The sequence below is a fragment of the Gossypium hirsutum genome, chromosome A11, assembly GCF_007990345.1.
Source record: "Gossypium hirsutum isolate 1008001.06 chromosome A11, Gossypium_hirsutum_v2.1, whole genome shotgun sequence".
Taxonomy (NCBI): Eukaryota; Viridiplantae; Streptophyta; class Magnoliopsida; order Malvales; family Malvaceae; genus Gossypium; species Gossypium hirsutum.
The window spans coordinates 6,091,861-6,115,343 of NC_053434.1; the positions used below are offsets into that span (position 1 = coordinate 6,091,861).

General features: G+C 31.0%; 2 protein-coding genes across 7 annotated transcripts; both read right to left on the bottom strand.

The window, feature by feature from the left end:
- Positions 1–2,277: 2,277 nt before the first annotated feature.
- On the bottom strand, positions 2,278–7,632 carry LOC107924297 (ABC transporter B family member 27). Of its 2 annotated transcripts, XM_016854662.2 has the most exons (16): positions 7,071–7,628; positions 6,951–6,986; positions 6,807–6,881; positions 6,594–6,718; positions 5,769–5,868; positions 5,390–5,561; positions 5,186–5,304; positions 4,995–5,105; positions 4,641–4,785; positions 4,395–4,527; positions 4,072–4,147; positions 3,416–3,481; positions 3,225–3,332; positions 2,985–3,092; positions 2,692–2,889; positions 2,278–2,568 (listed from the first exon to the last, which is right to left on the bottom strand). In XM_016854662.2, the coding sequence occupies exons 1-16, from the start codon at positions 7,137–7,139 to the stop codon at positions 2,383–2,385; spliced, it is 1,827 nt and encodes a 608-aa protein (XP_016710151.1). In that variant the 5' UTR covers positions 7,140–7,628; the 3' UTR covers positions 2,278–2,382. The 2 variants fall into 2 exon arrangements, with proteins under 2 accessions (XP_016710151.1, XP_040936726.1); XM_041080792.1 differs by lacking the exon at positions 2,278–2,568 and having other exon boundaries at positions 2,739–2,899; positions 7,071–7,632.
- Positions 7,633–17,925: 10,293 nt separating this feature from the next.
- Positions 17,926–23,230, bottom strand: LOC107924298 (TLC domain-containing protein 4). Of its 5 annotated transcripts, none has more exons than XM_041080796.1 (9): positions 23,077–23,230; positions 21,696–21,930; positions 21,354–21,442; positions 21,130–21,268; positions 19,330–19,404; positions 19,085–19,206; positions 18,932–19,007; positions 18,721–18,780; positions 17,926–18,372 (listed from the first exon to the last, which is right to left on the bottom strand). In XM_041080796.1, exons 2-9 carry the CDS (start codon positions 21,807–21,809, stop codon positions 18,244–18,246), a joined length of 804 nt encoding a protein of 267 aa, XP_040936730.1. In that variant the 5' UTR covers positions 21,810–21,930; positions 23,077–23,230; the 3' UTR covers positions 17,926–18,243. The 5 variants fall into 5 exon arrangements, with proteins under 5 accessions (XP_040936730.1, XP_040936728.1, XP_040936731.1 ...); XM_041080794.1 differs by having other exon boundaries at positions 19,330–19,425; positions 23,077–23,229; XM_041080797.1 differs by having other exon boundaries at positions 21,696–21,826; positions 23,077–23,192.
- Between the last annotated feature and the right edge of the window lie 253 nt (positions 23,231–23,483).

The following is a 23,483-nucleotide window of genomic DNA, read 5'->3' on the forward strand; positions in this document are numbered from 1 at the left end:
TATGCATTGACAATGAATTAAATATTATCTTTTATTATATATATATTTTTTAAATCTTATGCTATATCCTACATTCACTTGTAGACATTCAATCCTACTTGTGAAATTTTTAAATTTTACTAGCAGTGTATAAAATATTAATTTATTTAAGTGATTTTTACATACTTGCATATTATTTTATACAATTAATATTTTGCAATTCAACAGATAATCAATCTAATTATATTTATCATATGTAAAGTTTTGTCAATCAATAATTGAGTGAAAAGAAGAATGAGATGCTTGACCTAATTATGATAATGTTAATGGATCAAAGATAACATTCACAAAATTTCCCTTTCGGAGCTTTGGTAAGGGATTGTATATTGCAATGAAAATCAATGACATAATCTCATGGAGCACCAAAATTTATTCAACCACCTTCATACACATGAGCGTAATGTAATCCACTGTGACTTGAAATATAGAACCCAAAGAAAAAATTCCATCATTGGCCCTTTACTATTTCCAACTAGATTTCATATCGATCCATCGTTAATCAGATTTTGTTAATCATTTTTCAGCACTACAAGATGGGTTTTTCCTTTTTACATTGAAGCAGAAGCCATTACAGTTTTATGGTTTTTACCTGTACTCTTTACACCATTTACAACATTCACAAAGTCAAACAGGGAATGCACAGGGAATTAAGCCTAAATGAAAGGGTTTCTCTTTCCCACTCTCACTTTACCAGTATCTGCTTCGATGTACATTTCAATGCCTCTTTGCTAATGTCTTCATTAGTCTCTTGATAATCTTTCCGAACCACATTAAGTTCATAACTGATAGGACTAAAGGCACAATGGATATTAACAACTGTCCCAAATTATTAACCTGCTTAACCTGGTTTGAGGAGAAAATGGCGGTTGGCTGTTAACATAGAACCAAACTCATAGATTTTCAGAATAAAATAAAAAATAAAAAATTGATTTTTAAATGCCAAATCCATGTAAACGCATAAAGAACAAAGCATGGCTAAGGGTGTTATATCGAGATTTACTATCGTCAGTCGTGAAGTGAACTTAAGTTTTCTCAGCACTTCAATAACAAAATAGACCTATGTTCTGAAGTTACATATGGTATGCGTCAGCAGTTTAATAGTTAGAATTCAAAATGTCTGGAAAAATAATTGATGCTCGGAAATAATAAACACCTATAGCTAAAACCAGATAAGAGTTTTGCAGGAATTTTACCGGATCATGGTGCAAGTAGATATGGTAAAATAGATACATAAACAGGAGAATTCTAGCAACCTGCCAAAAACAAAGTGTGCAACTTATATGTCTTAGCAACCTGCCAAAAACAAAGTGTGCAACTTATATGTCTTATAACGAGATCATTTAGCATCCTTGTTAGATATTCTACCACACTGGCTGGCAACAATGTGCATGATCTCCATAACCACATACTTCTCTTATGAATACTTGTAAAATTTCATATTTAAATTGCAATGTGAACACGTTAGGTAATTAGTAGTTTGTCATCTCCTTCTAACTTCGTTGTCTAAATCATTTTGATTGATTAACTAATCTTTCGATTTTATATTGTTCAAAAAACTCAATTTATCTTCTATGTGTGTCGATGTTCAAAATTACAACTGCTGATTTTATTCCACATTTTGCTGGCCAGGATGTTGCATTAGCATCTGTTTCAATGAGGCCGATCCCATATTCGCACCAGTTTTGGAGAAGCTTTCACTTTCTGACATGAAATACGGATCTGTGAGGCGTTTTTATGTAGAAACTCCTGAAGATAATGCCATACCAGTGGTGCTTCAAGAGAGCATGATTAACTCAAGCCCACCGGAAAAAGTATTTCGTCTAAAAGGTGCTGACTACTCACCATTTTTCTCAAAGCCTCAAGCCTTGCACAAACTATTTGTAGAGATCTCGAAACTCACTTCACCTTGAGAGATTCTAATTGTCGGATGTTTCATGGGAGTCCCCCACTAGGGCATCATTTGATGAGGTATAGGGAAGTTATCCTCTCGAATTTGAGTGAACATGCAGATGCACATACACATACCGTAAAAATGGTCTTTAGTGCTCGACCGCTAGATGGCTTAGACATTTTGCATCAGAGCACGGAGTATGTTGATATCTCTTTCCTCGGTTTGGTTTTCCTTTCATGAGATATTCATATTTATGCTAGCGAAAGATATTCATATTTTTTGTTTTTGGTTCAAGGTTGAACCAATTTCTCATGTAACATATGCGTCTGAGCTTAAAGATTGTTGGATTACTGAAACAAAGTTGATAATTTATTACGAGATTGAATATCCGAAATAGAAACACATTAAAAGTATTGTTTTTAGTATAATAGATATTATTAATTAGTGTTTGATCATTGTAGTTGCCTCATAACAAGTGCTGTGTAGATACCATCCTGTGTGAGAAGCTGTTCATGAGTGCCACTCTCAGCTATCTGACCATCACAGATAACAGCTACGTTGTTCGCATTTTTTACTGTTGACAGCCTATGTGCTATGATTAGAACAGTCCTACCATTCATCAATGAATCCATAGCTTCCTATCAAGCACCATCACATAAATTAAATTAATAATGAACCAGGCCTACAGCCGAGGCAAGCCGAAAATGAGCCGATCTGCCCAACCCGGAGACAGGTTTATGAAAAGCAGCTAAGAGTCTGACCTGAACTAGGTATTCACTCTCAGCATCAAGAGCACTTGTGGCTTCATCCAAAAGCAATACACTGGGATTCATTAACAGTGATCTTGCAATTGCTAGTCTTTGTTTTTGACCTCCTGACAGCCTCAAGCCCCGTTCACCCACAACTGTTTCATATTTCTCAGGAAATTTTTCAATGAATCCATGGGCATTCGCCATTTTCTGCACCCATCTTATATGCACACGATATTTTAAAAAAGTGAATCTACTACTGTTTCATTTATCATTGGTAAAAAGGATTATAGTCATTAACTTACAGCCACATATTGTATCTCAGTTTTGCCGACTTCGCCATTGACTCCATACCCAATGTTCTCCTCTATGGAACAATTGAAAAGAACTGGTTCCTGGCTAACTATGCTAACCTGTATTTAGTAAAACAAGACCAACAATAAAGGTCTGAAAATATAAGACCTTAAATATAAACACTAGAAAATGAGTGGAGTTTGTTTTGAAGGCATACAAACATTGAGAAAGATCAGCAAAAAAGACTCCACCTTTCTATGAAGATATTGATGTGATATTTCCAGTAAAGAAACCCCATTTAACAAAATCTTTCCCTTGAGAGGATCGTAAAACCTTTCGATTAAGTTTGCTATTGTCGTCTGCAACAGATCGGAGATTCAGCTTTCAGTAATTTGTTAGTCCAAGAAGTGTCAAGGAAGGGAAAGGGGATGGCAATATTTACTTTTCCACCACCACTGGGTCCAACAAGGGCAACTTTTGAGCCAGGCTTCAGTTTCATAGTTATTCCCTGCAGTTCCATTCAGATTTTACATTATCTAGTGAATGTATGCATTGTTGTTACTTAAATATAGTAAATCTATTATTATCAGTTAAAAGCTTGATAATTGGTACTTCAATTCAATACAACATCAGATCTTTCTAGCTCGAATATTCATTAGATTATACATTCATTGCTCTAATCCGTTTTTGGATAGCACTTCTCTTCTAACCTTGCACGTGAGGTGCACATTAAAACTTAGTTAAACTTTCCCTCTTTCCTATCAATTTAAACCATATTAACTAAATAATCTGAAACTTCGTCTATTTTCTAAACTTTTTTTTATTTGATAAAAAACCGACAAAAGATTCAGAATTTGCTATTAGAACATTTTGATTTTGCCCTTGTTTTAATTTTGATATTCTTCCAAGTCTTAAAAGGAAGGAGCTAACTGAACAAAATCAAAAACCATTGAATCAATGCACAATAATGAGGCAAAACATGGGTTAGTTTGCTAGAGTAGAATATGTTCTATTAAACTCTTTTTTTTTTTGTGTCTGTGCGTGTGTAACGGTATATGATATTCTTTAAATTCATTTGTGTAGCAGAGAAACCATTACCTTAAGTACCATATGACTTGGCCGAGAAGGATAAGCAAACCAGACATCATCCAATTCTACATCTCCATCTGGATTTCTGCCATTCACAGCATAACATGTTTATTTAACATGATGGTCCATTGGGTTAACTTGCATGGCATAAATAAAGTTTAAGCCTCTTTTTAGCATTTCTCATACAATGTTGTGTTACAGCCTGCCATAGGTGTAAACTAGTGGAATTTAAATTTAATGAAATTGTAATTTGACTAACCCCACTGTGTTACAGCCTGCCATAGGTGTAAACTAGTGGAATTTAAATTTAATGAAATTTTAATTTGACTAACCCCACTGGACACTTATCTCCTGGTTTTGGCATGCCTGAGACACGATCTAATAGCTGGAAAACCCTCCTACTTGACCCTGCAGCTTTCATGGCAGATACATATGATCCTGATAATGAGGACACTGAGGATCCAACTGCAGGTAAATAGAAGATTGCTTATCACAAACATGCTATGCAAATAACTGTTAATATGTTCCGACCAAAGTTGCAGATCGAACATAAGAGTTGTCTGGAACTTGTATAGTACCTGTGAGACTATAAAGGATGAAAGATGTAAGAGAACCAGCAGTCATGAATCCCGTTATTGTCAAGTAGGCTCCATAGCTCACCACTATAAAAATTGACAGTTTGGATGCAGCGTTCTGCCCTCCAAAGTACAGACCAACTACTTTCTGTTGTAGAAAACAAGAGTTAAGACTTAAGCTAAACATCTATGCAGAGATTTAAGTTGCAGTCGAACTGCGTTCGTGATTTAACAAATACAATTGCAACTAACTAAATTGAATATCATTGATGTAAAGAGATAAAACCACAAAAATAACAATAAAAATATCGTGTTCTGGCCATCTGTGTGTGATTGAGAGATAGAAAGGACACTCACAGCTCGTTTGAGTCCAATCTTCAGTCTCTCATCAACCTTCTCGGAGTACTTGGAGACTGCATAGCCTTCTTGAGCAAAAGATCTAATTGTTCGAATAGCTCCAAAAGATTCCTAAACGTCAAGGGGTATGTCATGAAGGACAGAATTTTCAATGCTTTTCAGTTTTGAAGCACGTTACAGTTCTTACGAACCTCAGCAACCGAGGCAGCCACTGCAGCTGCAGCTTGTGTTGTGTGTGAAAGTTGTTTGAGATATCGTCCGAATCTACGCATGGCGACTGCGGCAACTGGAACTACTACCAAGGATAGCACTGAACACAAATAATAGCAATTGTGACTGCTATAAATCTCAACATTAATGAAAACTTGTTAAGCAAGCAAAAACAGAGAACATACATGTTAGCTTCCAGGATGATGAATACATGAAGCCAATGCCAATAATGGCACTTGTTAGATTCCGAAGTGCCTCTGAAAGATTGGTTGTTGCTGCAGTTTTAATGATCTGTGTGTCCTCAGATAGCCTGTTGAGGAGTTCGCCTGTTGAAGTAACATCAAAAAAGGCTATTTCCTGTTCCACAATTTTAGGATAAAAACCGCTGAAACATTGAGTGCTGGGCAAAGGGTATTAAGAAAGAAAAGCCAAATAACTTGCAGACCATGGACACCGGCACTCAACTTGCGAGAAATTATCCGCTTTGACTAAAAAACCTCACCATTTTGTCCTTTACAAGTATGAGCATAAGTCTCTACATATATCTGACATGATAGGTCTTACCTGATGGATAAGGTGAGTGAACAAGTTAAGCCTTAGCCTAGCAACAATCCTTTCACCAGTAGAAGAAAACAACCATGCTTGAACTGCTCTGCATATAGACCTAAATAGGATGGGTAAAAGAAGAACCTTAAGAGTCGATTTATTCATTTTAAAAAGTTAAAAATCAACTAATATAGGCTCAACCAACTACTACAGAGTCAAGACTAAATCCATTCTATTTAAGCTATCAATTAGTATTCTCCTGTTGGTACTAATATTCAATTAGAGTTTATATCATGTTGTTTGAAATTTTTGTTTTTCTATATTTGTTCCCTATACACATTTGGATATAGCAATGGGATATGATCTTTCAAGGACCCTTAAATATAAAATCCTTCAAAAGATCAAATATTTTCATTTTGGATTCATACTCATATCCAACACTTGCATTAAAGTTCGAGTAACATAGGTTAATATTATACTGCTCTGTTCTATAAAATGCCGTAACTTGCATAGAATAGGCTTTTGAAGCCCAAACCCGTCCTTTATCTTCACTTAAAAATAGCAATTTTGATGAAGTAAAGCATGCATTTGACATCCATCTCAAAAGTTAAAAATTTTACTTGTAAAATATGGATCCCATGTTGAAGCATGACAGATACCCAGATTTGGTTCTTACCAGTTCTCTGATCTTTCTAAAGGTATCAATACTATTGAAAGGAACCTCGAATGGTTTTTACTTGCAAAGAACAGTCTTTAGCATAGACCAAGAAAGGAGCACTGCCTTGTGAAGCATTTCAACAAACAAGTGTGTGTATAAAAGGAAAATGTGAAACGGAAAGTTACCCTATTACAATTATCAGAAGAATATATGTTATGATGTTTTTGATGGCATCCAAAGCTTGTGATTGCTGTTGTGGGGTCTTTATTTCTCTTGACACGATGTCTATTATCATTCCACCATATTTAGGCTGCAATATAATTACATAAGCTTCTGACTTGTTATCCAGTTTCTCATCTTGTAATTCATTAACATAGGGAAGGAAAGGAACAACATACAATCAGGAAACCCGATGCAGATGCTATAAGAAGCGCGTTGGTGCCGATTATAAGCTTCCCAGCATCCGGTTTTGCCTACAAATTGCAGCCAACTCAATAGGTACTATGCAAAGAGAATAATGAAAAAACATATTTCTGACTAACCAGTGAAAATACTCTGGACAATCCAACATTGGCTGCCTGAAAATGTTCCACATAAAAGATTAAGTAAATAAAGTCTGCTTCACAACTGGGAAATAAAAATATGGAACCTATATCCATCACCTCAACACCAATGTCTTGCTCAGGATTTGATATGGAGCAGTTTGATGATTGGTTATCATTTGCCTGCATAAATGGAACTGTATTTATACCATTGTACTATACAAAATCACCTTCTAATCTTTAATAAGTATATGATATGCTCATGCATTGGAACATATATATATTTAAAATGTAGTAAAAACAAGGAACAAAGTTAAGTAGAAAGTTGAAAAACAAAATCCTAGAAAAACATGATACAAAACCAAACAAATTTCCTTGTACAAAAGGGGGACTCTTTCACTGCCTGGAGGAGAATGCAACTTCTGTTTCTTCCACATTTGAAAATAAAATTTCAAAATTGATAAACAAATGCAACAATGGAAATTGTTTCGCAAATTAGTTGCCAGTATGTCATGGGATTATAAACAAAGAAGGGGAAATTGTTATTTTTTGTTTGGTACATTGTCGGCTTTATGGCATGTTTCATGAGGCCTTTTACATCAATAAACTAGGAAAAAAACTGCAATCAATTTTTTTTTTTACGATTCTAGTCAGAAAAAAAAGGGGATTTTACTATGTAAAAAGGGTTTTTTTTTTTTGAGTAATCTTCATCTCTACTCTTTTTAAGGCCATGTCTACTATTATTTATAGTCTTTTTTTCAACCTTTAAATAAGAGGATAATACGTTTCAGTGCATTCAAATTCATGTTGTTCTCTACTAACAACAATATCTAAGCCAATTGAGTTAAAATTCAACCGATAAAGAAAAAAAATATTTTATTTATTATTATTTGAAATGGTAAGGATTTAAAAGAATAATATTTAATAAATTGTTGTGTTTAATGCTTGTTTTAGAGGAAAAGTAAGGTGATGAGCATGAATCATCTTTGTCTTGGATTGCTGACCTTTTTGTTAGTGATGTGTATATTACATAATTCCACAGCTAGAATTTTATATTTAATAAATTGATAAATTTATGAATATCAATTGAATTAATCAATTTTATATGGAAAAATCTAAATAATCGAATTCAATATTATCGGCTTGATGACTGTTGCGAATTTTTCTTTATTTTTTAAATTTATTTTATTTATAAAAATAAAAAATTAAATTGCAAATAAAATTTCATCAGTCTTAACCATATTTAAGTTATAAAAAGTTATTATATTTGCATCTAAAGACTTATTGAACAACCTCGTGATCCTATTCAGTGGTCTCTATACCACTTTGTTCATATTCTCTATAATCTCTGAGTTGAGGATCCTCATAAATTAGCATTCAAAATATTCCTCATCGGCCCAACCAGTAGGCAAGCATACATTAAGGAAAGGTCTTCCTAACAAGCGCAGAACACTTGCCATTCATACTTCAATAGGTCAATTGATGTCCAAAGAATACTGAATCAATAAAAAGACACCATATAGCATTTTAGGAAGGACCAAGGGCATTCTCAGTGGTGAATTTTGGGATAAAGTTTTGAGGGGTCTAGAAAATTTTAAAAATTTTACAAGTTTAATGAGAAACTTTTTATAAAAAAAAATTGAGGTCTAATTAAATTTTTAAAATTTTTTTGAGATTAATGAGAACTTTCAAATATTTTAAGTGATTTTAATTAAAATTTTTAAAACAAATTAAAAGTATAATGGGAAATTTTAAAAACTTGAAGGTGTGTAATTAAAATTTTCTAAAATCTTTAAAGGGAAAATAATATTTTTAAAAAAATTTGAAGATTCCCACTAATATTTTCTAAAAGTTTTTACACACCCAAAGAAATTATTTAGTGTTAATTTTTGTTTTAAATATTCACATTTGATATTGTATTGGACATAAATGAAAAATATAAACTTTCAAGAATGTTTTAAATATGTGAAAAGTTATGTAGTTATTATAGGTGTTTAATCAGTTAACTGACTCGAACTATCATCAATCAAATTAATTGATTCTTTTAAATTTTTAATTGTTAATCAAACCGAAATTATTTTTAGAAAAATTAATTGAACCGAACTTTTTCGGTTAATTCAGTCGGTTAACCTAATTAATTGAAATTTATATATATTTTAATTTTTGGTTAGGACAAGTATAAAACATATAAAAAATTAACCAAATTAACTGACCGATTAATTTATACTTCTAAAAAATTAACCGAACCGACCGACCCCCAACCGAATACTTATATATTATAATATTATTTATTACGTTTGGTTAACTGACTGATTTCAAACTGAATTAACCGTTAACCGAACTTCCAAAAAATTATTAACCGATCCCAATCGAATTAATTTAGTTAATAGACTAATTAACTAAATTCGATAAATTAACCAAATTAATTCAGTTTTACCCGAAATTTATACACCCTAATAATTATTACCGTTATAATTAATAAAGAAAAACGAATTTTGTAACAGAAAGCACATGAATTCTGGCATTTTCTTATAACATCTGCTTTGTGGTTTAAATAAATTCAATTGTTTAAGGGACGAAAATAATAGTAATAATAGTTTGAAGAAATTATTTTATCCTACTCTTGCAACTATTTTATTTATAATTTTTTAATTATTTAATGATATAATTAGTTTGGATACATAATTTTAGTAATTTTTTACTCTAAATCTCGAACCCTGAATTATAAATCTCGAACCCTAAACTACAAACTTTAAACCTTAAATCTTGAATATTGAACCCCAAACTCGAGGTTCAAAGTTCAAGTTTGAGGTTCAAGGTCCAATGTTAGGGTTTAGGGTTCGAGGTTCAATATTAGAGTTTAGGATTCGAGATTCATGATTTAATATTTAGAGTTTAGATTTCAAGATTTAAGATAAAAAAAATATTAAAATTATGTGTCAATGATATGAATTTTTTTTAAATGTCATTAAATAATTTGAAATTAAATAATTATAAAGAAGGGTGAAAAAGGTATATAAAATAATTATATTTTGTGTTGCTCTAATTATATAATATATATTTTGAAACAAAAATCAATTGAGATCACATGATGGTATACTAAATGGATTCCCACTTTCCCCAACTCTCCTTTTTGCATTTAAGTGATCCCTTTTAGCTAACGACTCCAATCTTCTTTGTTTAGTTACCTCATTTCCTTTGTAAGCAAAAAGTGAAAGAAAATGAGGGTTGTTAATAAGAGAGATGGAGGTTTAATCTCTCTATCAGTATTATTTGTAATGGCAATATTACTCATCTTCAACGCCAAATGTTTCAGAGTTGCTGTGTTAGCGGAGAAGTTCAATGACACCGCTTTCTGGGGTGGCCACGGTGGCGGTGACAGTGTAGGGCTCGACGATGATGACTACAGCAGCTTCATCGGTGACGATATGGAGCTGGAGATGTTGACGGATTCCTACATCCGCCGAGTGCTCGCCGGTAGCAACGGAAAATCAACGATTGCATTCACTAACAACGCTAAAAAAACTCCAAGTTGTGGCAAGGGTAAACAATATGGTCCGTGCATGGGTGACAAGAAAGTTGCTAGCAATTGCAGTACATACCACCGTACTTGCCAGGGATCGTCATAATATAAAAGGAAAGAAAGTAAGTTTGGTCAGTCTTTTTTATTATCTTGAGCCTCTTCCCCTCCATTTTAATCCTTTGATCCATTGTGGCTGCCGGTCATCGTCCGGTTTTCTTTTTTGCTTTTCTATTTGTTTTCTTTGTTTCCGGCAGAATAAAGTTAGGACCTTGCTGCCTCTCGTTATTTCATCTTTTCCCCTTCCCACTCACAACATGGGGCTTGGCCCTCATGACTTCTCTCCGACAGCCCCGATCCTCAGTTTGCTGTGCACCGCTGTCACTTTGGTCCTCCGCTAGTGATTCACCACACTGCAGCTTGTTCGATTAGTGACTGAGGTCGCTTGCTCCATGGTGCTTGACGGTGTAATTATGTACTATGTTTTGCAGGATGGGGTTTGAATGTAATTATGTTAGTCTTTCTGGTGAATAGAAAAGTTGAAAGCATTTTTCACTCTCCAGTTTCATGATTTTGACATTTCATGGTTAAAAGTTTGTCGAATACTACTTTAATTAAAAATTATTTGCTGACATGATGACATGTGTTTGATGTTTCAAAATAATAATTACGATGTCCACACTTTTGTCATTTTCTTCTTTCTTTCAACATAAATTATTAAACAAAGGGCCCCCTTGATGAGAAAACCAATTAACAAAAAAAACATTTTTCAAATAATTCGAGCACATGGCCTCCACCATAACCATTTTCATTTCATTAACTTTACCCCACTTCCCTGCAAATAGACAGACCCAAAGACGAGTTAGCTCGGGGAATCTTTCGCTTAATTTTGTCTACAATATTTATCTTCTTCTCTTTTTTCTTTTTTTTTCAAACTAAACTCCCTTTCTTATATATTTATTTACAACATTCAAATGATTAATATTTGGACTTAAAAATTTGTTATTTATTTTATTTTTTATGGGATAATATTTGATGGATACATGTGTTTTATGCATCATTAATGAGTAAATATTAAAATATTGAAAGATTTCATAATCATTACTTAAAATTTTATTTAAACATAATTAAAATTAGTTATAACGCTCTCTTTATAATTTTCCCATCTTCCTCCTTACGTATTAACATAAAAAGGAAAAAATTTATATGATTAAAGTTTGGGTTTAGAGTTAAAAATTGAATTGAAGTAAAGAATTAACTAAAATCCTAAAAAGTTATTAAAATTTATATGAAATTTTAATATAGTGGGATAATTTCTGTAATGACTCAAAATTTACGGGCATCAAAAAAGTACAATATTGGGCCTCTGTTTTAGTGAAATAAGTTCGTAAATAATTATTAGAAATATTTATGAGTTTAGTGATATGTTTAATTAAGTTTAAATTAGATGAATTTAGCTTAATTTAAAGTAATTAGTAAAAATGACTAAATTGAATAAAGAGTAAAAGTTTAATTATAGATTAAAAGAAAATAGTAGGGACCAAATAGAAAATTAAGCCACGTTTGGAGGTTGAGGCGGCATATAAGGGAATGTCTAGAAATTTTGTTGTTGTTTTATTATTATTATTATTATTATTATATTAGAAAAATAAATTCGAATATGACAAGTGTAAGGAGATAAAAATAGACAAATGAAGGAAAATATATATATATACAATTGTAATATAAATAATTAATTAGTAAATAAATATTTAGTATTTATATTTATTAAGTAAAAGATAATTATAAATTAAATAATTACAATATGAGATTTTTAGTTGATAAATAAATTAGATTTATGACAAATGTATGGTTGAGATAAAGTCCATGTATATTAATTAAAATAAAAACATTTGTAATACAAATATTAATAATTAAATAGATATTTATTATTTATTATTATTAAATAAAAGATGTTTATTTGATAATTAATTAAATTATAAGATTTTTACGAGGTAAACAAATTAAATAGAGACAAATGTAAATTATATGATTGTACAATTGTATTAATTATATTTATTATTAAATAGATTTTTATAAAAATAATTATCAATATAAACTAATATATATTATAAAAGAAACAAAGATGAAACATAAAAGAAAAAGAAAGAAAGTTACAGAGAGCAAAACGGGAAAGGCAGAAAGAAAGGAGGAAAAGAAAAAGAAAAGGAAAAATTCAGAATTTGAAGCTTTAAACTTTAAAAGGTAGTCAATCAAGTCATTTTCTCTTAATTTTGATGTTTTAAAAGCTTTAGAACAATTTAAAACAAAGTTTTGATGAAATTAAATTGAGGTTTTGAAAGTTTTAAGGTTTTTGAACATAGTTTATGTTGAACAAAAAGATGAATTAGGGATTTATTCGATAGAATTATTGATTAGAATTGAAAAAGGGATTAAATTGTAAAGTAAGCTATAAGTTTTATGTTGTAGGTACTAAATTGAGGAAAATTTGAAATTAGTGAAATATACTGAAAATTTAGTACTTAAATTTGAGTTTGGATGAAATTTGAATAGAAATAGAGTGTGAATTAAATTAGAAAAGTAGATAAATCTAGTTACGACTAAATTGGAACTAAAATATAAATTGGATAGAAATTCAATTATTATTATAAACTAATGTTGTAATTAATAGTGTAAATTATTATTATTTTCGTAGCTAACAAGGAACTCGAGACATTGGCACACAAAGGAAAGAAGAAGGTTATCGAGGAATAATCGAGTAAATCCGGGTTTATAGTATTATAATTCAAATCTATTTATTATTAATTGTTATATTTTAATTAAAATGCATGGTAGATAAATTTAGGAAAGTAATTGAAATAATGATATTGATTTGAATGAAATTGATTTAAAAGTGTTTATGGCTATTGAAATTAAATGTTAAATTAAATTATGTATTTGGTAAGTAAATTATGAGGTAAGTGTTGTTATTGTAATAGCCCAAATTTCAGCAATGTCGGAAATAGTGGTCTGAGACCACCAAATCTGAAAAATGAACTCTTAGATTATATTATTTAATATTTATGAGTCAAATGTAGCTTTTAAAAGATTTTTAAAATAGTAAATTGTGTTTTATAAATATTTATTTGGTCAAGAAATTAAGAAAAAAAGTATCGTGATCTCGATGTAATAAACCGAGCCATAAATATTTTTATAAACATTTACGGAGTGTCAATAAGGTAGTATTAAAATTCCGTTAGAAAATTTTGACGTTTGGGTGATTAATTAAATAAAAAGGACTAAATTGAAAAATTTGTAAAAGTTGCTATAATGATTAAATAGCTCAGTTGTCAAATGAGGAAGGACCCAAAGTGAAAATAAGCCTAAAGGAGATACTTTGGGCAGCACAAGCAGAGAAAAATCAGTAAAATTGAGGAAATAAGGGCAAAATGAGAAAATAACAAAATTTACTAAATAAAAAGGGGACTAGAATGGAATATCTAGAATTCTCTTCATTTTCATCATCTGAAAAACAGCCATGGAAGAGGGTTCAAGCTGGTTTTCATACTCTAGCTTCATCTAAGTTTAATTCTTGCTTTCTCCTTGAAATTTCTAAGATTTTGGACTTTTACAATTGGGTCAAACTTACTATGTCATTAGTTTTTGGCTCCATGACTAATTTTTAAAGTTTCTATGGATGATTTCTGGAATCATATGATGAATAAATATATAATTGAAGCTTTAATTTTGATTTATGATGATTTTATCAAGTAAAATTGATGGAAATTGATTTTAGGACCTAATTATGAAAGAGTTCGGAATTAAGGTTTAGTGCTAAAGTTCTGATTTTCAGGGGATATGAAGTAGTTTAAAATGATATACTAAATTATTAATTGAGAAAAATTAGCTCAATTGAGGGGTTAATTGAGCAAGGACTGAATTGTATGAACTGTGAAATTTGGGGTAAAATGGAAATCTAACATTTTGCATTAAAACTGTTTTGTCAGCAGCAGTAGTCTAACTTTGAAAAATCACCAAAAATTATAGAAATCGAATTATAGGATGAATAAAATATGAAATTAAAGTTTATTGAGTCTAGTTTCTTATAGAAGAAACGATGTAAGCAATGGAGTTACAAATCATGAGATATAATAAACTTTATGAGACAAGGTCAGAATGATTTCGGGTTCCCCTGTTCTGAATTTGGAAAATCATCAAAAATTGAAGAAAAATAATTAGTGGATTAAATTTATATGTTTAGAATCCTGAATAAGTCTATTTTCAATAGAAACAAATGGGAACATTATTCGAATCACGTATGAGGAGATAATTAATTTTTAGTGAAGAAGGGTCGAAACTGCCAGACAGCAGAACAAGAGTGCCTTTAAAGAATAAACTATACTTATTGGTTAAACCAAAAATTCTGAAAATTTTATGGTAAGAAGATACGTGAGTCTAGTTTCAAGGAAAATTAGCGGATCTTAATTCGGAGTTCTGTAGCTCAAGATAAAAATAATTTAGTAACTATGACACAGATGGACAACTTCAATATTCATATAAGTAAATAGTAAAAATTATAGATAATGTTACTTACAAGTGTGTTATATACATTAAGGATGTGGAATGGAAAGGAGGAGGAGGAAAATATGTGAGTGACTTATGCATAAATTGATCACATGCTCGATTATATTTGGTAAATGTTAAACTTTTTTAAAATGAAAAATGTTATAAATTCATATTTTAATTAAATGTTGCATATGTTAAAGAATAATTTGAATATTGGATATTGCCTAATAAATGAATATCCGATATTGCTTAGTAAATGTCAAGCCAAATATAAAAAATATATATTATAAGTGGAATATGTGTGAAAGAATGTAGTAAGTATTTTTATGATTATTATTGAGCTCATTCACATGAATCTGTCATTTGAAATTGTGATAGACAGGAAGAAATAGTGAATGACATGTTTATGTATGGCTATATGTATTTATCTGAAACATAAGAAAATGATGGTTATATATTTGATATATGGAGACATGAGACTACGATATATGAACATGGAATATATTTTATAAATGTGTTCGTTCATAATTATAGAATTGTACAACTCAAGTGTACTATTTGTATAAAGATAGTATTTCAAATGATTTGATGAGTAAAGCTCCAATGTGAGATAGTCTGAAATCAAGACAAATTGTTATGGTAAGTTAATTTCCATGTTATACAAATTTATTAAATATTACATGTTTACTTTGTTTTACTTTTTCCCCTGATTAATAATGATTCGATAAGCTCCGGTAATGCCTCGTACGCTGTTCCGATGACGGATGCGGGTAGGGGTGTTACAGTTATGGAATTGAATGATAATGGTTGTTAAATATATTTTAGTATTGGATTATGATTGAATTGTTGAATTGAAAGAGAATTTGGGATTTAAAGTGAAGTTGAATTGAATGAGAAATATGTGCTAGTATTGAATTGAATTTTGATTGGTGAATGGAAAGTGTATTTGATTTTGAAAGTGGATTTTTGAAATGAAAGTGAAATTGTGATTTAAGTGGAACTGATGTGAATATTGATTGAAACAGAGAAAGTGAATTAAATACCCTATTAACTAGTCGGGCTAAGTCGGATATAGTTGGCATGCCATAGGATTGGAAGTGTTCAGGGATACTTCGACCTTGAGTTGATGAGACACTGGGTGTCACTATTTTACTTCGGATAGATTCGATGAGGTACTGGGTACCACTTTACTCCGGCTAGGCCGATGAGACACTGGGTGTCAACTTTGCTTCGAACTATCTGATAAGGCACTGGGTGCCATTCTGGTGTGTTTGGTTGGATCCGTGTATCCGCCAAGGTCCAGGTTTGTTAATAGGGTGAATAACTGAAATGAGAAAATTAAATAAATTTGATTAATCGTACCATTAAAAGTATGAGAAAGAAATTATGAGTTGAATTGTGAATTGAATTGAGACATGAGATTTGAAGCATAAACTTAAGGTTCATGAAATTGTTAAATATCGAATTACCAATATTGAAATCAGTTGAATAAATGAAATGAGAAAATCGAATGAATTTGATCGATTGAACTATTGAAAATATGAGAAAGTAAAATTATGAATTGAAATATGAATTGAAATTGAGATATTGAAATAAGAAGTGAAAATAGAATGAATAGGAAATAATAAAATAGTGTATGAGTTAATTGAATATAATCATATGAATTAATTATAATTATTTTTATCAAAAAATGTTGGTTTAAATAATTATTGAAAGACTAATGTTACTAAATAACTGATGATTACTGAATGATTATATTAAAGTATTGAACAACTAATTGTTATTGATTAATTATGAATAGAAATGAATATTTTCTTGAGAATAAGTTATTGAATTGAGATATAAAAATGAAATTTATGAAATAATGATTTATGAAATGGTTATTGATGAAATGCATGAAATGGATATTGATGTAATAAGAAGATATATAAATTAAAATCACGAAAAGCTATTTAAAATACATATTATTAAATTAAAAATTAAAGTTTAAATGCATGAAAGATTTATTAAAGTTAAAATAGTGGTAAGATTTAATGTGTATATATATATTGTTTTACTTTAAGTATTTGAATTATAGTAATATCACTGGGTTTATACTCAGTGTACGGTTTGTTTCCGTGCACAGATTAGGTACAGGAATTTTTGAAGAGTTGAATTTTGAGATTTGCAAGCTTTCATCTCATCACATCTTCAAGCAACAACAAGGTATGTTTTAAAATTTTGAATAGAATGGCATGTACTTAGGAAAAATATTAAGTATATTCCAAGTGTCTGTTTTTATGTTCTAATATATTAGTGATTAACCAAGAACTACTTTGACACTAAATGTTTCCTATATCAACTTCCTTGAGTCGAACATGGTATAAGGGTATTACAATTCTTATTTATCAAAAACATTTTTTTAAAGAAACTCATCAATAATATGAATATTAGAAGTTTTTTTTTTTAAGTTATTGCCCCATCAAATTTAACATTTTCAATGAATAATAATTAGCACTACATTTTAGAATATTACTTGTTCAAGCAACCAATTAAAAGAGTTTAAACTTTAAAACAATTCACAAATTTCTCAAAATCCATAATCATATAAACTAAATTTTAACGAGGTAATAAAATCTTACCTTCAAATTTATTCTGCTAATAAAATTGAATCGCACCAATAATAATAAAGAACAAGAAAAATAACTATCTTCATTCGAAATAAGGTTCTTTTTCAAGATTTTTAAAACCCTAAGTGAAAACTTTTGTATTATCATTAAGAGATAAAGATGAGAAATTATAATTAATTTTAATTACATTTAAATAAAATTTGTCATTTATTAGAAAGTCTTTCATTTTTTAATATTTGGCTCATTAATAATGTAGGGAATGGTGATGCATTGATGGTACATATAGTTTATGCACCGAGAGTACATCAAATATTATCTTATATATATATATATAAATATTATGCTATATCCTACATTAGTGGCCCTTTACTATTTCCAACTAGATTTCATATCGATCCATCGTTATTCAGATTTTGTTCATTTTTTCAGCACTACAAGATGGGTTTTCCCTTTTTACCTTGAATCAGAAGCCATTACAGTTTTATGGTTTTTACCTATACTCTTTACACCATTTACAACATTCACAAAGTCAAACAGGGAATGCACAGGGCATTAAGCCTAAATGAAAGGGTTTCTCTTTCCCACTCTCACTTTACCAGTATCTGCTTCGATGTACATTTCAGTGCCTCTTTGCTAATGTCTTCATTAGTCCCTTGATAATCTTTCCGAACCACATTAAGTTCATAACTGATAGGACTAAAGGCACAATGGATATTAACAACTGTCCCAAACTATTAACCTGCTTAACCTGGTTTGAGGAGAAAATGGCGGTTGGCTGTTAACATATAACCAAACTTATCGATTTTCAGTATAAAATAAAAAATAAAAAATTGATTCTTAAATGCCAAATCCATGTAAACGCATAAAGAACAAAGCATGGCTAAACGTGTTATATTGAGATTTACTATCATCGGTCATGAAGTGAACTTTTCTCAGCACTTAAGCAATAACAAAATAGACCTATGTTCTGAAGTTACATATAGTATGCGTTAGCAGTTTAATAGTTAGAATTCAAAAAGTTAAGAAAAATAATTGATGCTCGGAAATAATAGACACCTATAACTAAAACCAGATAAGAGTTTTGCAGGAATTTTACCTGATCATAGTGCAAGTAGATATGGTAAAATAGATACATAAACAGGAGAATTCTAGCAACCTGCCAAAAACAAAGTTCATTAATTAAGATCACTCTGGATCAATAAACATCAAAATTCAATTTTAGCAAGCTGCCAAAGCTCAGTCAGGAGAGATGGGAAAAGAAAAAGAAAAAGAAGAATGTCTGAAAGAACTGAACTGATTGTACTCACCAGCCACGCTACAAACATTACAACTCCATTAATTAAGTAAGCTCTGGATCTCTTCATTCCAGCTGTGTCAAGATACCTATACAAATCCAGGTATCCTTAGTGCATTTTACAAACGATGGTAGGAATGAACTAGTATACAGAAAAAGTTTTTACCATCTCAAGTTGATCCCAGGGGTTGTACTCTCAGAGATGAGTACCATGAACGTGTAAACCTGACCCTCCCCTGTCAACATAGGATTTGCTATACCCGCTACTGATAGAAGATGGTGAAGGACCTGAAATAACAAGATTTTAGGTTGATTTACATCAGAATCAGATCAACCATCACTCACCAACTAGGCCTCTATATAGAGAAGAGAAAGTAGGGAAATATGATAATCAAACAACAGAATACTTACATACTCCATTCCACCCAGAAAAGGGTAAAACCAAATGATCATTGCAAGGTCAGAAAGAAAGTAACCAAGAGAAATCTGTCCAAAAATGAAAAGTTTCTGCAAGATGAATTTACAGAAATATATTTCCCGTTTGTACATATAACAGGCAACAATTAGCTTCTGGATACATTAAAAACTGACTTGATGGACAGATTGAGTAAATTTGTCTGAGGTTGGTAAATAATTTCATGACATGTTGCAAATTTATCTATTCATTCTTTTGTAGTTAATCGCTGTGCAATGTAAAAAAGGTAAATACTAAACATTATAAAATCCCAAATTTTTCCCAAGTTTCTTATATTAGCTCCAATCCTTATTTATTTCTCAGCTAAGGGCTCAGTTGAGTACAATATCCTATAGAGGGTTACATGAGAAATCTGAGACATTATAAGGACTTTTTTAATATTTTAGCCTTATCAAAATGAAGCAAAGAAAATGCTTAATTCAACTAAATCTTAAAAGAAGCACATTCTAGATATTGCACCCTATTATAGATATATGGATAGAGTAAGAGCTGTCAACTAAGTTTTCTTGGGATTTAGTTATCCTAGTCATGACATAAAGTCATAAAATATTGGCAAATGTCAATAGAGTAAGAGCTATCGACTAAGTTTTCTTGGGATTTAGTTACACTAGTCACGACAATGAAGATACTACTGGATCAAAGACTTAATGTGGTAGCTATGCTCCCCAGGTTTGGTTGTTCCAACTAGAAATGATCCAAGCATGACGACCTGGAGTATTTTCTCCTTAATACCGACTGCAAGGTGGTTCAAGACACATCCTAGACAAACCAGTGATCAAGCTCCTTGTGAGACAGGTCTGTATTGACTTAGCCCTGCACCAGATATCAATTATTTCACAAATATAATGGGTATAAGGTCACAGACTCATGACCATGATGTGATTTACTTATTCAGTTAGAAGAGCATCATGCCTCATGACCATGAAAGATTAGAGACACAGGCTGAGATTGTACATTGATTGGGTCGGAGACATCATGGTGATATTCATTCTGATGAGAAACCTTCACACCTGATATACATTGAGACAAGCCTAGCAAATAACTACAGAAATGAACCCGGCTTACCATAAAGTTCCACTGCCAGAGTTTGATCTTGTTCGAGAAATGCATTTCTTAACCATATAGTTTAACTATGTTAAAATTCGCAAAATGGTGTTAAAATCAATGCATATTTTAGCACCATGATTATATTGCTTGCTTTGTACATAAACAAGAACTTTGGCTAACACAATATTTTATATTCTGTTAGGGACTGGGAAACAAAATGCCAGAGAGCCTTTCATGACATTAAAACAAAAGAATTGAAATATTGCAGGCATAATCATGGCATATAACATAGATAAACATATAGTATTTCTCTTCGTTGATGTCTTAGTAAATGGGAACCAATTTCTCAGCATAAAAGTCAACAGCAATTTGCAATTATTCTGCCACCAACATAATTTGAAATCAAATAAAATCACATTAGAGATATTTCCACTTACATTAAATTAAAATGTTCAATGAAGAAAGCTTAACACTTAATTGCTTCTTCTAAATAGTACACTACTTCTTAGTATTTAAGTATCAAAGTGTATGACTAAACCAATTATCATGAAGGCATGTTACTAAAGGCAAGGCAGATCAACTTCTTAATATCATCAAATACCTAAACCAAGCATTAAAGAACATAAAACATTAAAAGTTATCTAAATCCAAGATTTCTCATCCAAAATAAAAGCAGAAGGTATCCTCACCCCCAACGTGAAGGTAGACAGTGCAGAACTGCGGAAAGTAATCGGGCCAGCATATTCATGGTCAGAATAGAGATTTGACCAAAAGACAAAATAGAGGGACATAATTGTTATGAAAATGGCATGAAAGGTTGATATGGATCTGCATTAAGCATCTAGACATTAATTCTGTATCAATAAAAGTAAATAGCAAGAACATATTCGAGTTAAATAGGGATATAAGTCACCGGTTGCTCCACTCTGTCCGCTGAAGTTTTGATAGACCAGGATAGCTCTTAAAGTAAACATTGCTAAACAATTGTGTAAGATCATATACCTGGAAAAGGGTAATGGTCAAAATTTTGGAGATAAAATGAAAAAGGGAATGGTAATAAAAGAGATAAAAAGGAATGACTTAAACAGAAGAAATGAGAGAAATATCAATAAAAAACTAGAAAGAAAGAAAGGCTCGATGAAAAAGAATCACCAGTGTGTAGCTTCATAATCATATAGATGCAATTCATCATTCTACTTCAACTGAATTGTTTTCAAACTGAATAACGAATCATAAAATTGATTAAGAAACATACCATCTTGCAAGCACAAATGCCACAAATAACTGATGTATATGGGATGACGGAATCTGCTAGTAAATATTCCTTCACCAACAGCTCAGCCTGATTCTGGTAAGATTTTATCTCCATAGCTTCCTTTTCAGAAGCTGATATCAAAGTAAATTCCTCAATCAGTCACTCTAAAAAGATGAAATTTCTGTTATGTTGTGTTCAATTCCGTATTCTTCTCCTCCTTCAAGATGAATAAGATCTACAATTTTAAGAATAAATGAATATCACAAAAGAAATTTAAAAAGAAAATGTGAGTGTATATAAATTGTGATCTGACTATAATTTGCTTTAATTTGATCAATAATGCACTTGACATTTCAAATACAGTATGCAACAATTGGCATTCCCCTCCAAGCAAGAAAAAAAGTATAACCTACTCGCCATATATGGAAAACAATCATAGAAACATATTACTATCTTAAATGACTTTCTAAGTTTTCTTTTTCCTTTTATTTCTTTTTCATGTCAATCAAATAAAAAAAGGAGAGATTGGGGCAAGGGGAGGATGGCCATGATACTGAAATGTAGACGCCATGTACTCAAAAGAGAGTTAGCAGTTCGACCTAACTACATATCCTCAAAGTCATCGGTCAAGCAACAGTAATAACTTAAAGACTGCATTGCAGTAAAAGCAATCTTGAGTGAACAAAAATGAATTTGCAACAAGGAATTACTTCAAAGTCCAGGGCATATTAAATACCCCCAAGACATCAAATACAAGTAACATATGAGATTCATTCATATCAATAAAGAATGCATGAGCCATCCACACCATTGGTGGTTTGATACGAAGAAGGTGATAATTAACCAACAAACAGCATATCTTAAGGCAAAGAAGCATTAGAATAAAACCCAGTTTCCTTTGTGTTTCTCTGCAAAATATCATTCAAGTTTTAAACATTATATATATTCAGAAGAAGGAAAAAGACAGAGCAAAAAACACAAGCTTTTGCATTAATCTTTTTACAGCCATGAATTAACTTCACTAAGCATCGGTAAAACTAAAGAATTTTTAATTTCTTCTCATCAATCTACTACATAAAACAATCCTTTTAGCTCCTTAAAAAAAATTAAAGAAACTGAAATATAAAATACCACTTATTTAAGGCAACCGATTCATTCATTCATTCATTCATTCTAAAATGTTTTGGCATTGAAAAAATGTATTCAACATAAACATCAATGCAGAGAAAGCAATAAAACCATCAAATTAACAACTAGAAACAATTCGTAAACAATTTTAAAGAAAAAACATAAAGTTTTCAACAATGTAACAATGCAAACCAAAAGAGTTCTGCAAGAAAAGAAAAGAAAAAGAACGAAAGAAATGAAGGGAGAGGAGTACCGGAATCAAAGAGAACAAGTCAATGGAAATTGCGGAAGAAATCGGGATTTGGTTCTGGGCAAAGAGTGAGAAATAGAAACTGCTGGATTCCTGCTTAATTTTTGGTTTCCTTTTAAATGTTAATTTTGGGAAAATATTTTTATTATAAAAACAATAATTAATAAGAATATTCGTTTTTATCGTTTTATGGCAATGAGCCAATGAATATAGTTTCGTGCGGGCAAAGAGAACCAGAATATTTTTCTTCGAGATAAGGTCTCGGACCTATTCCACGTTCTATTCTGATTAATGTACATTTTTTTATATAATTTCCATTTAAATTAAGTTTATAAGATTTTGTGATTTGTTACATAATTAATATCTAGCTAATATATTAAAAAGCTTGTTAGAATCGTACAATAAGTTTT

What these genes read in the sequence shown, in the direction of transcription:
- LOC107924298 (XM_041080794.1), bottom strand. Translation starts at nt 21,809, where the DNA reads ATGGAGATAAAATCTTACCAGAATCAGGCTGAGCTGTTGGTGAAGGAA. An exon ending in GCATTTGTGCTTGCAAGATG is followed by an intron (nt 21,443 to 21,695) that starts GTATGTTTCTTA and finishes ACCCTTTTCCAG; the next exon opens with GTATATGATCTTACACAATT. An exon ending in TAATGTTTGTAGCGTGGCTG is followed by an intron (nt 18,781 to 18,931) that starts GTGAGTACAATC and finishes TGTTTTTGGCAG; the next exon opens with GTTGCTAGAATTCTCCTGTT.
- LOC107924297 (XM_016854662.2), bottom strand. Translation starts at nt 7,139, where the DNA reads ATGCAGGCAAATGATAACCAATCATCAAACTGCTCCATATCAAATCCT. An exon ending in CTTCTGATAATTGTAATAGG is followed by an intron (nt 5,869 to 6,593) that starts GTAACTTTCCGT and finishes CATCCTATTTAG; the next exon opens with GTCTATATGCAGAGCAGTTC. An exon ending in AGAGTGAATACCTAGTTCAG is followed by an intron (nt 2,569 to 2,691) that starts GTCAGACTCTTA and finishes GGTGCTTGATAG; the next exon opens with GAAGCTATGGATTCATTGAT.